Below are 14367 nucleotides of genomic sequence, written 5' to 3'. Positions count from 1 at the left end.
TATAGAAATACAAAGAATTTGACTTGGTTCAGCTTTCAAAACACACAAAGACATTTATATTCAATAAATAATCTAACAAACATATAATAACATAACATAGAAAATGTTACACTGGGTAGGTTCAATAAAAAAATCTATAAATAAATAAATAAATAAATAAAAATCTAACAAATAACATAAAACATAGTTAACATAGTAAAGCACTGTTATGATAACACTGTTGTGCTGGGTGTGTGGGTGTGGTTGTGGGGGTAAAGTGGCAGATGCAGGGGCAGATAGAAGCAGGTCTGCAGGCTGAAGGGGGAGTTAAGCTGAGAAATTAATGAGTTTTATGTCGGGGACAAAGTTTTAGGAATGAGATCTGTCAGATCCAAATATCTATTCTAATCTGGCTCAAAATAAGATCCACAAAATGACAGGCATAAATATTTTTGTTACAATCACTTTTTTCTTGACCACTCTGAGGCAGTAAAGAGTCACTGATGCCTCCATGAATATCCACGAAGAAGAAGAGGACCCACGCTCTCATCAATAAGCGACAAACATGGCCGTCTGTGGGCTGTTCCGCTCGCTGTCTTCTAACTTTTCTACAGTTTTGCCTTTACTTACTCGGTCGGCACCGCTTTCTCCGTTGCGACTGGCACCAGCGCCTTATTTTCGAAGAACATTAGCCTCTTCCAGCCGGGTTTCAGCAGGTATATCCCCCCTTGCCAGCGTGTTTTTGTGTTGCATGTTAGCTAAGATTTCCGGTGGCTAGTTAACGTTAGAGGGTAACATTAGCTAGAGAAAAGGACACGGAGTGTTGACGACGCTGCTGCATGTTTCTACTCTCTGTTTTACTGACCGGGGAATAAAATATACTTGAAACTCTTCTACTGGGAGGCTCTTTGTGTTCTGAGTCTGTTATATGTTATCTTGCAGCACTTAAATTCACAGACAAGCACGAATGGATTCGAGTAGAAGACGATGGAGTCGGGACTGTCGGCATCAGCAAGTTTGCACAAGTACGTTTCTTGAACCTGCACAGACACTTACACACACACGCATGTACACGCACAAGCACATGCAAAAGAATATGTGTTTGCTTCTACCTTTGACCTTGCTTTCTGACACTTGTAGGAGGCTCTGGGAGATGTGGTTTACTGTGGACTGCCAGAGGTGGGAACACAGCTGGCTCAGCAAGGTACAGTGTGAAGAGCAAATATGAAAGAAATTATAAGAGAGGAAGTCTGTCTTGAAACAAGGTGCCCATATTACAGCAGCCAACAATGAGGTAAAAAAGGTAAAAGAAACAATGCAATTAAAAGCTAAATTATTTAGTTATTGTATATAATATAGCCTTTAATTGCATTGTTTCTTTTACCTCATTGTTGGCTGCTGTAAAACTTTAATTTTCCTTTGGGATTAATAAAGTATTGCTCTATATGAACACTGAAAGAGGTTTTCCTCACTGTAATCATTCCTCCTGTACATACTGACTGTTAAAAGATCAAATTTCAATGTAAGTGGTGCACATGTTTTTCTGAATAAATTATTCTGCACTTTAGGCATTTTGAAGAAAGACCAACACACATTTCCCCTCATGCACAGTTATAATGCGAAACAATTGCTCAGCTATTTCCATTCATAGTAAAATGCATTTGGTTGAAAAATCCATTTGATTTGTATTCAAGGGGCATGGTGATAGCCCAACCACATGTGCATTAGCAAGGCTGTTACCCTTGCTAAGAGCCTTGTCAACAGGTTTTTAATCATTTCTTTCTGAAAATCATCAAAAGCACAGCTCAGCAATATTTGCCTTGTTTCTTTGTATTTGTCATATTTCTGACTTTGATTTAAATGCACTTGTTTCTAACCTCTACTGCTACAGATGAGTTTGGAGCTCTGGAAAGTGTAAAGGCTGCCAGTGAGCTCTATTCCCCTTTGACTGGAGAAGTGGTGGAGGTCAATACGCTTCTGGCAGACAACCCTGGTCTGGTTAACAAATCCTGCTACAAAGATGGTAAGCACACCCATAAAAATACATAGCACACACAATCCGCATAAATAATTTGGTTATTTCGAGAGGGCAATGGAAAGTGAAAGAAGTAAACAATACGATGGGTTTATGTGAGAGTTTGAACAGAAGTGGGCTTGCATAGGAATGCTCACTCAGCATTAAGTACAGTTCTTCATATTGTGTGTTGTTGTCGATAGATGAATATTAATGCTGAAAGTTGTAAGATAATAAAAACCATACACTATATTAACGAGCCTCTGGAGTCTTAAGATCATCTGTGCAGTCTGTACAATGACACTGGTCTTTGTTTACTATCTAAAACTTTCTTACTGCAGTCATCTTGTGATCTAGCTTGGCTTATTTGTTTCTTACTAAACCCAAAACATTACAGATACATTATTTGCCAGTACTTGCTCTAAAGGATTTGATATGATATTGACTGAAAAATAAATATATACATCGGTATACCATATAAACAGAGTTTCCTCCACCTGTTTGTGGTGTTTTAAATCTTAATAGTTCTCAGTAATGGGCTGTGTTTATAGTAAACTGCATCTGAGCCACATTATTTTTTGGACAGTAGATGGCAGTAGTGCAACTTAACATGGAAGCCACTGTATAATTATTAATTATGAATTAATCAAAGGATCAAGGGGATGAAGTAGGTTTTGTATAATTAAAAGTAATATCTTGTACTGTAAGTGTGTGCCATCTTTACCTGCATGTTTTAGCCCATAGTCTATCACATGCACTTTACATTACTGCAAGCCATTTTCAGAGGCATACCAGTGTTTAACATTTATTTGTTTTTTGTTTCTTTACCTTCCAGACAGCCACTGGTTTCCTTTTCATTTCCAAATATGAAAATCCACTTGTAGATAGATAATCCATCACACTAAACAATATTTACTTTTGCTGTCAGAATGACATTACCATTGCATGGAGATGCACTGCAGACCTTTCTAATCAGTTTCCACTCATATCAGCTTTACTGTGCATTGATAATGTAAGTTTGACAACAATAAAGGCAAGCACAATGTTAACTCTGATAGATGTCCTAAATGAAGCTGGTTTAAAATCTCTACAAGTTCATACTATAATGAAAAAAGGAAGCCAAATGCTACCAGGAAAGTATTTTGGAAAATGGCGTCAGTGATGTTAAAAATATGTGACTTGTGGTAAAAGGGATAAGCATGCAAACACACAGGTGTGGTCCTTGGCTCCCAGCTTAATCTAACTTTTAACCTATTCAATATAGGTTGGCTGATGAAGATGACCATCGCCAACCCTGCTGAGCTTGAGGCTCTGATGGATGAGGCAGCGTACGAGAGATACATCCGCTCCATCGAGGACTAACCTAATACTTTTTAATAAGTGCTATGCTCCCTCTCTCCTTTTCAAACACTACTGGTAAGCAGATGCATAAGATGTGTCTGTGTCAAGGTACCATGCTACACTTTGCATCCACCAATGGAGCTCCAGAGCTCCGTATTGCTGGCCTGTCAGTGTTGTAGAGCTGTGAACGTTAGGAATCCTTTATCTACTGTAAAAGACTGACTGTAGGGGACCTGTCAATCTGCATCAACTAAACATCCAATGTTGAGTTCTTGCAGCCTCAAGCCCCAAAACACAAGAGACTAAGACTCACAGTCAATAGAACAGTTTCCCATTATTTCAGTCAAATGGAAACTGTTCTAGGATACTGTTAGACTTTTAAAAAAGCACTTTGGTCTTTATGGTCTTATTAATAATGTTGGTCTGTACTGCATGTATGACGGCTACACTGTGGTCATGGGACCTGTAGAATAGAGAATAAACATCCTGACACATTGTATTTTCTTTGTCATTTTTTATTTCCCAAAGTTTAGATATATTAGATATTATAAATGTGGGTAATATTTTAAAAAATTACAGCTTGTGTCAACATTTCAGTAAAAGTGATAGCATAAGATTGCTGGTATTACACAGGTATTAAAAAGGTCAATGCTTGACACCTGTCAGGTCATCACATAATATAAATGCTATTTGCATATTTTATCATTTGTATAACTTAAGATAAATACAAAGTAAACTGCTTCAGACAACCATCTGTTAAATCCATTTGATCCACAAACACACACACACATTCCAGCCCAAAATTAGAACCCATTACAAAAATGTTTACAAAAGGGTTTCCCCATAACCAAAATTCAAGACAAGATTGGAACATGATACCACCTCCCACTTGAAGTCTTTTGATACACATGATTAAATCTCAGTTTATTTAAGGCTGTTTACAAAAGTAAACTGTAGTATTTATGCATATGTATTTTGCTTAACTTGAACCCATGTTTTTCACCTGGACTATAATAACATTGCTCAATACCTGAGATTATACAGAATACTCATCAATAAAATGTTCCTAACATTTCGCAACCCACTAGCAAATTTTTTCTAAAGGAAAACTAATTTGCCTCTACGTCTTTGGGACCTGTGTAGATATAAATGTAAAAAAACGTATCCCCTCATCTTTGTAGCTCTTACTGTAACATTTTGCAGTTAATAGCTAGTAACTGTCTGTCCTCTAATAACCTGTAACCTTTCTGTTTTGATCCCTGGATCACCTGAGTGATGTAACCGCCCCACCAGGTACTATAGAGAACCTGTCCTTGGCAGTTGGAGTTCGCCTCGCCCTGCCCCGTGGCGCAGGAGGTCGAGGGAGTCCCTCCATTCTGCGATAATCACTCTCCAGCCTCTCCTTTCTCTGGGTTCCCTCATACATCACACTGGCAGTAAAGTCTCTCTCATTGAGGAAAGCAATGGTCTCATCCCTCTTGCGGCTCACATATCCCTTCAACACAGCATTGTAGGGATTTGAGGCAGCATCTGCATCCGGATCTTCTAGCTGGTGTTTGAATTCCATACGGGTGATAACAGGCAGAAGGAACTGCTTGCCTGCCGTCACCACACCCCCAGTGCTGTGCGATAACCCCAGGGCCTCAGAGACTAGGCGTGGGGGCAGAGGCACCAAGTCACAGCCTGTGCGCTTGTCCACATACTGTCCAAACTCTTTCCGCACCAGAGCCACATCTTGCAGAGACTGACTCCTCCTCACCTCCAGGTCTGTTACTATTCGCTCAGGATAGGTCTGGCCAAACACCACACCTGAACAGACAATACCAAGGACAGGAGATTTTTATGTCAAGGTGTGAATTATACATTTCAGGTAGCATGATTCAAAACAGTACTTGTTTTTGTGTTTAACTCATGAAAAAAGAAAAACAATAATAATAAGCTTAACAGTTCACTTCATCGCCTAATGACGAGTAATTCCTCACCTGCACGTCGAAGCATGGATGCAGGACATTTCCAGGGTTTGTGAATTAGCTCATCGGGCAAATCTGCAAGTTCAGGACACCATTTCCTAACATAGCTGCCGCAGGGGTCACAGGTCATTGCTGCATCAACGGGATGCATTACGAAGTTCCAGTGATCCAGACCACACATGCCCCCATTCTGCCACATCATAGCATCTATGGCAACATCTGCATCCACCAGAGTGTCCTACAGGCACGTATAAATGTTGGATACTGTCAGTAAGGAGGCAGCCAACCTATTGCACATTCAAATAATTTGTGACGTTGAATACAATATCTTTACAAGTTTATTTTGTGCCTGTGTGCATGCACGTCTCACCTGGAACCAGCGGTAGCCTTCTTGCCAGGGCAAATGGAGATATGCAATGAGAAAAGACGCCACCACATGTCTCATGTAGTTGTTCATCCAGCCAGTCAGCCAAAGCTGCCTCATGGCTGCATCCACCAGAGGATAGCCTGTTCGACCTCGCTGCCAAGCCTTAAGGTGGCCATGATCACTGCTCCACCGTAGAGCCTGCAAACACCAGTAAATGAATAATGCTCTGTAATAAAACATAGGTCTTCATAGTGTCATATGGGCATTTAATTACTTTCTGTACTTTCATGTATAAAATTGAAGGTATATGTTAATGTGTAATCAGCATTTCTATAGCTCATTTCAACCTTGTATGGAGGCCTGAGAGATTCCCAGGGAAGGTCAGGAAACAGTGTTAACTGCCAGTAAGCCAAGTCTCTCCATGCCAGTTTGCGTTGAAATTTCGGTGGTCGGCAGCGCGCCCCTTTGGCATCCCACAATAACCAGCGAGGGCTGAGCTGACCAAAGTGAAGGTAGGGAGACAGACAGCTGGTATTTGGAGCATCCGCTCTGCCTGACTCTTTTTCATATCTATACACACCTAGAAAACAAGGGAAAAGTTATGGTACTGCTCGTTCAATGCCACACTTCCTTCAAACACGTGTACAATGCGCATGCAAGCTGTCTCACCATCATGAAGAAAGGCCTCTAGCCGGGCGTGTGCTCCTTCTTCACTGAAATCCCACGACTTACGAATGTTAGCTGCCCAATCAATCTGAATGCCAAAATAAACACAAGAAAATATTGAGGAATGCATGCTCTAATCATTATTGTATTCTGGGCTGTAGCTAGGCTGCTGTGGTCACGAACCATTGTGCCATCTTTCCTGCGGGGCATGCGTGCCAGGCCTAACGTTTCCAAAGAGACCCCCAGAGGCCAGTGGGCAGGTGTAGGAAGAGATACAGGAGGATCCAGGGGAGCCCCTAACGCGGACCCTGTGTTCTGTCTACAGCAGGTCATGAAGTGGGACACTGAACCTATTCCTTCATCACAGAAGAGACAAAAACACCAAAATCAAATGATCATTTTGAATTTTAGCTTTGATGCTAAACATATCTCAAGCTGTGATATATGACACAAATACCTCAGAAAGATCAGTGAACCGAATTCAACTTGTTGTGACAAACCTCTGAGTCCAACTCCCTCCGTGCTGACAGAGTAAGGGTCTCTGAGACAGTAAGAGTGGAACATCTTGCATTCAACACCATCCTTCTGCAGAGCTGACACCACCATGTCATCCCTCTCTTTCAGCCAGGGCTCATAGAGGGCATTAGCCAGCACAGTTCTCGCCCCAGTGTCCTTTACCAGCTCTTTAAGGGTACGCAGAGACGATCCAGCCTCATTCCCCTCTCCATTGGCCTTGAGAAAGACAAGATGGCTGCCAATGCGCTCCAGAGATGAACAGAAACAAGACAAGGCTTGGTGAAGCCAGTATTTACCTGTAAAAAGAAAAGATGGAGTGATTGCAAACAGTGATGCATTTTATTTTAAAGAAGAATGCCACCACTGGTTCCTCCGTCAACTTACAAGCTCCCCCCATAGCCACAGTAATCCCAGGTCCCTCCTCCTCTTCAGGGCTCCAAATGAAGACAGGAATGATGGGTGCACCCATCTCCAATGAGCCACAGAGAGCAGGGTTGTCACAAAGTCGCAAATCCCTGCGGAACCATAACAATACAGGTGCTGGCGCTGATGGAGAGCAGGGCAAACCTACAACCTGCTGGCTACCTCCTTTACGTCGCTGCCGCCTGTTCTTAGAGCGTTTTGATTTCTCTGATTGATTCAACTCTCCTGAATCCATCAACTGGTCACCTTCTCGAACCGTGTCTTGCTTGGAGAATGAGGCAGACTGTCTGGAGACACACACTGTCTGACTCATTCCTGGTGTCTCCTTATTGTATTTGTCAAAATGTGTGCTTTTCTGAAGCTCAGACTCTCGGGTGGTCTGTGTTGGGCTCACTTTGCCCCAGGGTCCAGTTTGTGGCAAGTTGGTGTTTTTTCTCCTGCCAGCTTCATCAACCACCTGGGTGTAACTATTTCCTTGAGAATTAGACACTGAGGTCAAATGAACAGAGCTACTCTGATTTGGTCTGTTCCCAGGTAGCTGAAGTCGGGACTCTTGGCTGGGGGTTGATGGCTGGTGATCTTGCATGTCAAGTAGAGAGAGGGTCAATGCCAGTTCCAGTTCATCCTCTTCAGTCTGCAATTTAATTAGAACCCATTATTATTGGTGTTAAAATAACTTGTTAGTCATTGGAGTAGAGATGGAAAATTTCATGTACAATGCAATTACTACCAGCACCTCTGATATCAGGCCGTGTTTCCCCGAAGGATTATGAGTCAAAACTACTGTGGTAAGAATCTTAAGCATAACAAAAGTATGCACTGTACCCTACTGTAAAATGACCAAACACCAGGTTGTTATTATGCAAAAATGTTTTGAGATTGCTTTGCATTATGGGACAGCTGAGGAATCCACCATGCATGGTAGCTTGCTACTATCTCTGTGTGTATGTAAATGGTGAATGAGAGGCTTTGGATAAAAGTGCTTTATAAATGCAGTCCATTTACAATCAATGTTGCTCTTGGAGATAATGATGAGCTAACTAATGTTATGTTGTCTATTCAACTTAGTTTTTTGATTAAAAACTGTATTACATTTGGTAAGATTATTTTTACAATAAGTAACGTCTGTGATATCTGGTCTCAAATTAAATATTAAAAAGTGTCAACTTTCAATTCATTCATGCACTTTTGATTTTAAAGGCCCAATACTAACTGCATATAACCCCCACAAGTGTTTTCACTTATTTGAGCTGATCTTGTCTCAGGACTGATAATAGTTATATATTAGTACTTAGTATGTATTTATGAGTTTAAAATCTCACATGTATTAATTACATATGATACATATGTGTACATATGAAAAAGTGTATGAAAATTGTTTATTTGACTTTTGACTTGTATTCATTTTGTAAAGATATTGCATGTTGGTCATCTTATTTGATTTCTATTACCCGTTAATCATTTTTGTAAACAACTCAGTGTCATATATTGTTAAATAAAGTACCTGTGTAAGAACCACATTTAAAAAAAAGTACTACTGCAAATCCTTAAAGTCCCCCTCCTTTGTTTTTCTTTTTTCCGCCCTACAGTTGGATGTTTGAGCTTCACTGTGCCGAATGATGTTTGTGCAAGTGGAAAGTGTCTCTGCACTAATTGAAAATCTGATTTTAAGGGGGCGGGCCTACAAGCATGATTTGTAACATCACGACTAGTTTGGAGCCAATCCTGGTCCAAAATTCAACTTACACAAGTGTGATATTGAAACTTGAAACCTCTAATGCACATGCACTAAGAAGTGACTTAGCTGTGAAGTAGGAGACTTCTGTGAACATTTGAAATGAAATACATTTGCATGTACATAGACTCATTATAAGGATTTTAACATAATAATTGCACTTCTTTGTGTGTGGAAAAACCACATCAGACACACAATTTTGTTCCAAGCAGAGTATTTTTGTATGTCTTAACACATGCGTGGAGGGGATCTTTCACTTTCAGCTCATTGGGTAAACAATGCCACCAGTAGGCTGCTACTCCCAGCACAGGAGCTAACAAAATTTTACCTGACCAGACTCAGCAGGGAGCCAAAGCAAAGTAAAATGGTGACAAGGTGACGACATTCCTGTATTTTGCACTGCGAGAGTCAGCTATTTCACTTAGTAAAGTTAGATTAAACTTGTTAAATCTAACAAGTGTCCAGAAATGTTTCTCTGTTTCTGCTAACATTAACGTAAGTTAACTAGATATTTGGTTGCCATAACAACTTGCGAGCTTAATTTGGCTCTCGTAGCTGTATAAAGCAGACCAATTTAAATAATATAACAAACTGTTGATGTTATAAACTTTTCTCTTACTGTATATACTAATTTGTTTATTTTTCCTGTACTCTTGCATAAGTTCTGTGACATTATAATCGAAGTATTAGCTAGCTTAGTTGCTGTACATCCAGTAAACTCTCACTAACCTTAGTGAAATATTCCCGGTAGATGGAGGTGAGGACGGAGTGGAGGGAGCTGTTGGCCGTGGACAGGGGCTGGATGAGGGACAGAAACTGTGAGCGGGTCTCCTGGTGCCCCAAGACGGACACACACATCGCAAAGAAGCCCTCTGGATCCTCTCGACCCACCAGCACTTCCCTCAACATCTTTCTCACCACAGCTTTGCTATCGTCGGCGCCGCCGACCACTGGAGAAGGCATCTTCAACCGAAAAGGTGACGATATCAATTCACACTTTATAAATACAGTAACACATATCTTAATGCTCAGACTGCTCCACGTCCTGGGACCTACACCCTCAGTACTGGTTACCAAACAACAGCTGATTTTCAGTTACACAAGCCATGTGCCAGAGTTTTGTAACCTGCAAAGCTTAATGTTTGTAATGACTTAATATCACCGGTAGAGGGTGTACAAGTCTAATAAATAACAGCTATGCAGGGAGGATGGAGGAACCCATGGGTGCCACGCTGTTGTTTTACAGCATAAGAGTAACAGTTTGGGAATCCCTGTTTACATCTCATTAATTTGACATTTGGATAGAGATATATAGAGATAATAAATCATGTAGGAATGTCTGTTTTTGTCAAAGGTTTCCCTCTCTCTCTCTCTTCCTGCTGTTATCTTCTCATATACAGTAAGATAACACCAGATTTGGTAAATCAATGGAGCTCTCCTTGACCAAATCATTTCTATCAACAAAAATGCTTCATGAAAGGGGCCCCCACAAGCTATATCTGACCGAATAGAGATCCTCGGTTTCATCTGAATTGCCTTCATCTTGGCAGGAATGTGGTCCTTTTCAAGTGCACCCTCTGACGTGAGGCTGAAAAACAAAGCCAGGAGACAGTGTACCAAGCAGTGAATTTTTAATCACGGACTGTATTCACGCCATAAAGGGGTTGCTAAGTAATTGATTTTTTTTAATGAGACCATGCATAAGCTTTTAAATGTGCGCAGCAGGGAACAATGATTTGTGACACTTGTGGACCAAACTCTAAAATGCCTCATGTAGTTGATAAGCACCATTTATAATAGTATTGTATTAACAGAAATAACTCAAAGTCTTATTTTTGTTCATGCTAAAAAATTCTCAAGTGTCTATCTAATATGTGACTCGGAGCTTCATGTGCAAGGACATACTGTACAGTGTCAATTATTTAGGCTTTTATCTGAGAAGTAGGCAGTGTGCATGGATGGAAGATGTGTTGAGAGCTGTGGTATGTGGAGAGAGCAAGACAGAAAGAGAGGGAGAGAAAGAAAGAGATTGAGAGAGAGAGAGAATCAATAGTGTTTAGACAGAGAAGTGGAGTCTAAGTGTGTGATCAATAGAGAGCAGAGAGGAGAGATTAGCTGCTTTTCTCTCTCAAACTAACACTGACAAATTGGTGAATTGGTGTATCGGCCCTTGGGCTAAACGGATTGACCTGCTGTTTCCATGTTCTACCGTGTACTGTCAATAAAGATCTGTGTTCATTGTGGCTCTCAATGAAGAGAGTGAACGAAACGCCGGAAGAGAGAAAAAGGGGAGAGGAAGGAAGGAAGGGAAATGGAGAAGTAAAAAAAGAAAGGGGGCAAAACAAAGTGCAGCTCAGGTGCCTGCGTTGTCTCGATCCTCACAAAATGTCCACACCTCTGTCTCATTAACACATACGCGCACTCACATGTGCATCCTCGTGCACACTGTTATAAAACCATAATAACGTCTCCAGGAAAATTAATGGAAAGACAGATTAAAAACTAAGTGAGGAGAAACGGGCCACTGGTGTAGCTATTTGCAACTCATAAATCATTCTGACACACCCACGCGCATGTAGACACATGCATAGACACACACACACGCATACACACACACACACACACACACACACACACACGTACTGTAATTAACCACAGGCTATTTACTCTCTCCTGCTGTAAATTAGACATGCAGACACAGTTATTACATTAGGGGGATCTGCCATGCAGAATACTAACAGGAGGAGGAGGGGACACTCATGCACACAACAACCCGCTCATACAAACATAAACACAGGCGCACACACACATACACGTACACAAGAAAGCGGGTATGGAAGAATCATAGACTGACGGGAGTGAAAATGAAGCTGCAGCGCAGAGAATAGGGGCCCCCAGCTCTTTGTTCCCTGCTGCATTTCATTATCTGAAACGCCAGCCAACACACACGACACACACACACACACACACACACACATACAAACGCACCTCCCCCTTCCCTAAAGCTGTCTGCCTCCACTCCACGCACACAGCACAAAAAGAGAGGAAAATAGAGATACTGCGTCAGTGCCATTCACTGGCATCTGGACTCGGTCATGACAAGCATGTCTGCATGGTCATCCTGAGCAGATCAAATCGGTCCAGAAGCCACTCTGAGTTGAACAGTTCCCTCTCACCTGTGCTGGCAGAAAGCACTTGCCCATAAATTCTATTTTAGCAGAACAATAGTAGATGAGGACTTGATTAAAGCAAGTATCGATACTCTGTCTGAGGTAGCTTGTCTCCATTTAGTTCATCTGAAGTTTTTTTTTTTTCCAACAGGCAGTTCACCTCCCTCTGTTTGTGTGTGTGTCCTCTGGTTCCCCCTACCTCCCTCACCCCTCTCTGTCCCTCTGTTTTCCCACGGTGATCGATAGCTCATTACAATCATTGACTGCGGCTCATCAGCACCTGTTAAGATCTAGAGAGACAGAGAGAAGGTGCGTGTGCGTATGAGAGTCTGTGCTGTGAGATGAAAGCCTATTGATAAATAGAAAAGATTGGTCTGGAATGTGTCAGAGGTGATGTCTGACATTTGACTGGTTATTTTTTGATTCACATTCACTGCTTGTGGGTGTCTAGTTTGTCACCGCTTTATGGTCTGTGGTCTTGGGGAACATCTTATTATGCAACTCACGTGGGTACCATGGTTTGTTGCTATGGTGATTGCCAAGGGAGCCAGAGTATTATAGGTGTTTATCCTAGACAGGAGCAAGGCTACTCACCGTTTATCAGGACACCTTTAAATTTACCACACGGTTTGGACCACACATTAAGATCAACACAGTCGCAGAGGGACAAAGGGAAAACACAGAATTTAACACAGTCAAGTGTGGATGTGATTTAGGTGATTTACTGGATAGATTATTCAGTATTCATATTCCTGGAAGAAAAACCTTGTCCAAACACTCAGTTGTTGGTTTAATGCGTCACTGCGGGGTTTGTTTTGGAGAGGACAGGCAGCGAATAGAAAGAAGCAAACAGAGAAGAAGAGAGACTCTGAGAGACTATTAAAATCTACAAATCATGGTTAAAGGCAAGGAGAAATGTGTTCAAAAAAGACACAAAATAAAAGAGACAATAGTGAGACCTCAAGAAGTCTCCCATGGATTCATTCACAGGATGTGGTCCAAGAAAGGAGGAAAATTGGCATAAGAGTGTGAACTTTTAAGGAAAAGGGTATATAAATAGAATGAATACAAAGGAAGACTGAAAAGAGAAGAAGTCTCTCAGCCCATGCATAAATTACACACACCATTTACATATTCATTATGTTTTGTGTACTAATGAGAGTATTTGCTTAATAGCTCCACCACCACTGGCAGCTTTTGTTTGACTCAAGAGATTTTAAAGAGGAGAGAAAAAAAGAAAAACAAGGGAGCAAGGGTCATCTTAGTAAAGTGGGCGAGGTCAATGGTACACAATCGATGTGACTGATAATCGGATCAATTGTATTACTGTATGGTGCGTGTTTGAACAAGTACAACCTGCGCCAGGCTCTTAGAGAGATGTGAAATGAAGCACACGTGATGGGGGGTTGGTAAAAGTTAATTAAAACAACAGAAGCTTTCTCCAAACTCAGGGCTCTCTTCGTCTTTCTCCTCTTGTCTCGGTGGAATAAGTAACTGCCGCAGTAATTACCTACAGGGCAGTCAGTCAGAGCATTCCTTCAGGTGCCAAAAAAGTCTCCCAAATGACAACAAAGACCGACGATTTGCAGCGTTCATTTAAGAAATGAAAAGTTGTATATGCATCAATGTACCAGTGTTGTTTATGTACGTACATGCAGCATTTCAAACATACAGAGAGGGTAAATGATTCAGAAAGTGGATGAATGAAATGAGGGGAAGAGAGAGGGATGGAGATGTAGAAACAGGGGGAAGGGCAACGAAGGGATGAGCTACAAATGAGAGCGATGGCGGTGGCAGGTTGGCACAGTGCCATCCAGTCAGGACTTGAGCGGGGGCGGGCATGGGCATGGGCGAAGGGGCGAGGAGAATAAGAACGAAAGAGGAAGAGAAACAGACCTCCATACTGCTACCCGATGCCACCTTGGCACAGGCACAACGGGGCGAAACGAACGAGAACGGCCAGCGAAAAGGAAGACATAGAAAATATCATATCAGGATAGCAGAGCATAGAAGTGAGTAAGATGCCAGCAGACAGAGGATGACTCAGATGTAGATGGATAAAGAAAAGCATAGAAGGATGTTGAAGAGGGAAATGGAGGATATTGGGAAATTGTAAGGTATAACTGATGACGATTGATCTAACGAAAAAAAATGCTGGCGGAAAAACCTGCATTCTATCCATCTTC

At 41.5% G+C, this 14367-nt stretch overlaps 2 protein-coding genes across 2 annotated transcripts; one reads left to right on the top strand and one right to left on the bottom strand.

Annotated features, from left to right (window-relative positions):
- Window positions 1-496: 496 nt before the first annotated feature.
- LOC121896650 (glycine cleavage system H protein, mitochondrial-like) lies at window positions 497-3833 on the top strand. Its single transcript, XM_042410552.1, has 5 exons — window positions 497-695; window positions 922-1004; window positions 1120-1183; window positions 1871-2002; window positions 3258-3833. The coding sequence occupies exons 1-5, from the start codon at window positions 545-547 to the stop codon at window positions 3353-3355; spliced, it is 528 nt and encodes a 175-aa protein (XP_042266486.1). The 5' UTR covers window positions 497-544; the 3' UTR covers window positions 3356-3833.
- An 82-nt stretch (window positions 3834-3915) lies between these two features.
- si:ch1073-390k14.1 (deoxyribodipyrimidine photo-lyase) lies at window positions 3916-14367 on the bottom strand. The gene is made up of 9 exons (XM_042410544.1): window positions 9741-14367; window positions 7238-7910; window positions 6838-7149; window positions 6521-6693; window positions 6341-6425; window positions 6019-6251; window positions 5675-5869; window positions 5317-5542; window positions 3916-5143 (listed from the first exon to the last, which is right to left on the bottom strand). The coding sequence occupies exons 1-9, from the start codon at window positions 9972-9974 to the stop codon at window positions 4599-4601; spliced, it is 2676 nt and encodes an 891-aa protein (XP_042266478.1). The 5' UTR covers window positions 9975-14367; the 3' UTR covers window positions 3916-4598.

This window comes from Thunnus maccoyii, chromosome 5 (assembly GCF_910596095.1).
Source record: "Thunnus maccoyii chromosome 5, fThuMac1.1, whole genome shotgun sequence".
In the NCBI taxonomy this organism is placed as follows: Eukaryota; Metazoa; Chordata; class Actinopteri; order Scombriformes; family Scombridae; genus Thunnus; species Thunnus maccoyii.
Note: the sequence above shows the minus strand (reverse complement) of the source record. Positions and strands in the feature narration are given on the sequence as shown.

Coding starts and splice junctions, on each gene's coding strand:
- LOC121896650 (XM_042410552.1), top strand. CDS start 545: ATGGCCGTCTGTGGGCTGTTCCGCTCGCTGTCTTCTAACTTTTCTACA. Junction 1,184..1,870: donor AACACAGCTGGCTCAGCAAG/GTACAGTGTGAA, acceptor CTACTGCTACAG/ATGAGTTTGGAGCTCTGGAA. Junction 2,003..3,257: donor CAAATCCTGCTACAAAGATG/GTAAGCACACCC, acceptor TATTCAATATAG/GTTGGCTGATGAAGATGACC.
- si:ch1073-390k14.1 (XM_042410544.1), bottom strand. CDS start 9,974: ATGCCTTCTCCAGTGGTCGGCGGCGCCGACGATAGCAAAGCTGTGGTG. Junction 6,426..6,520: donor GCAGGAAAGATGGCACAATG/GTTCGTGACCAC, acceptor TTTGGCATTCAG/ATTGATTGGGCAGCTAACAT. Junction 6,252..6,340: donor AGAGGCCTTTCTTCATGATG/GTGAGACAGCTT, acceptor CTTGTTTTCTAG/GTGTGTATAGATATGAAAAA.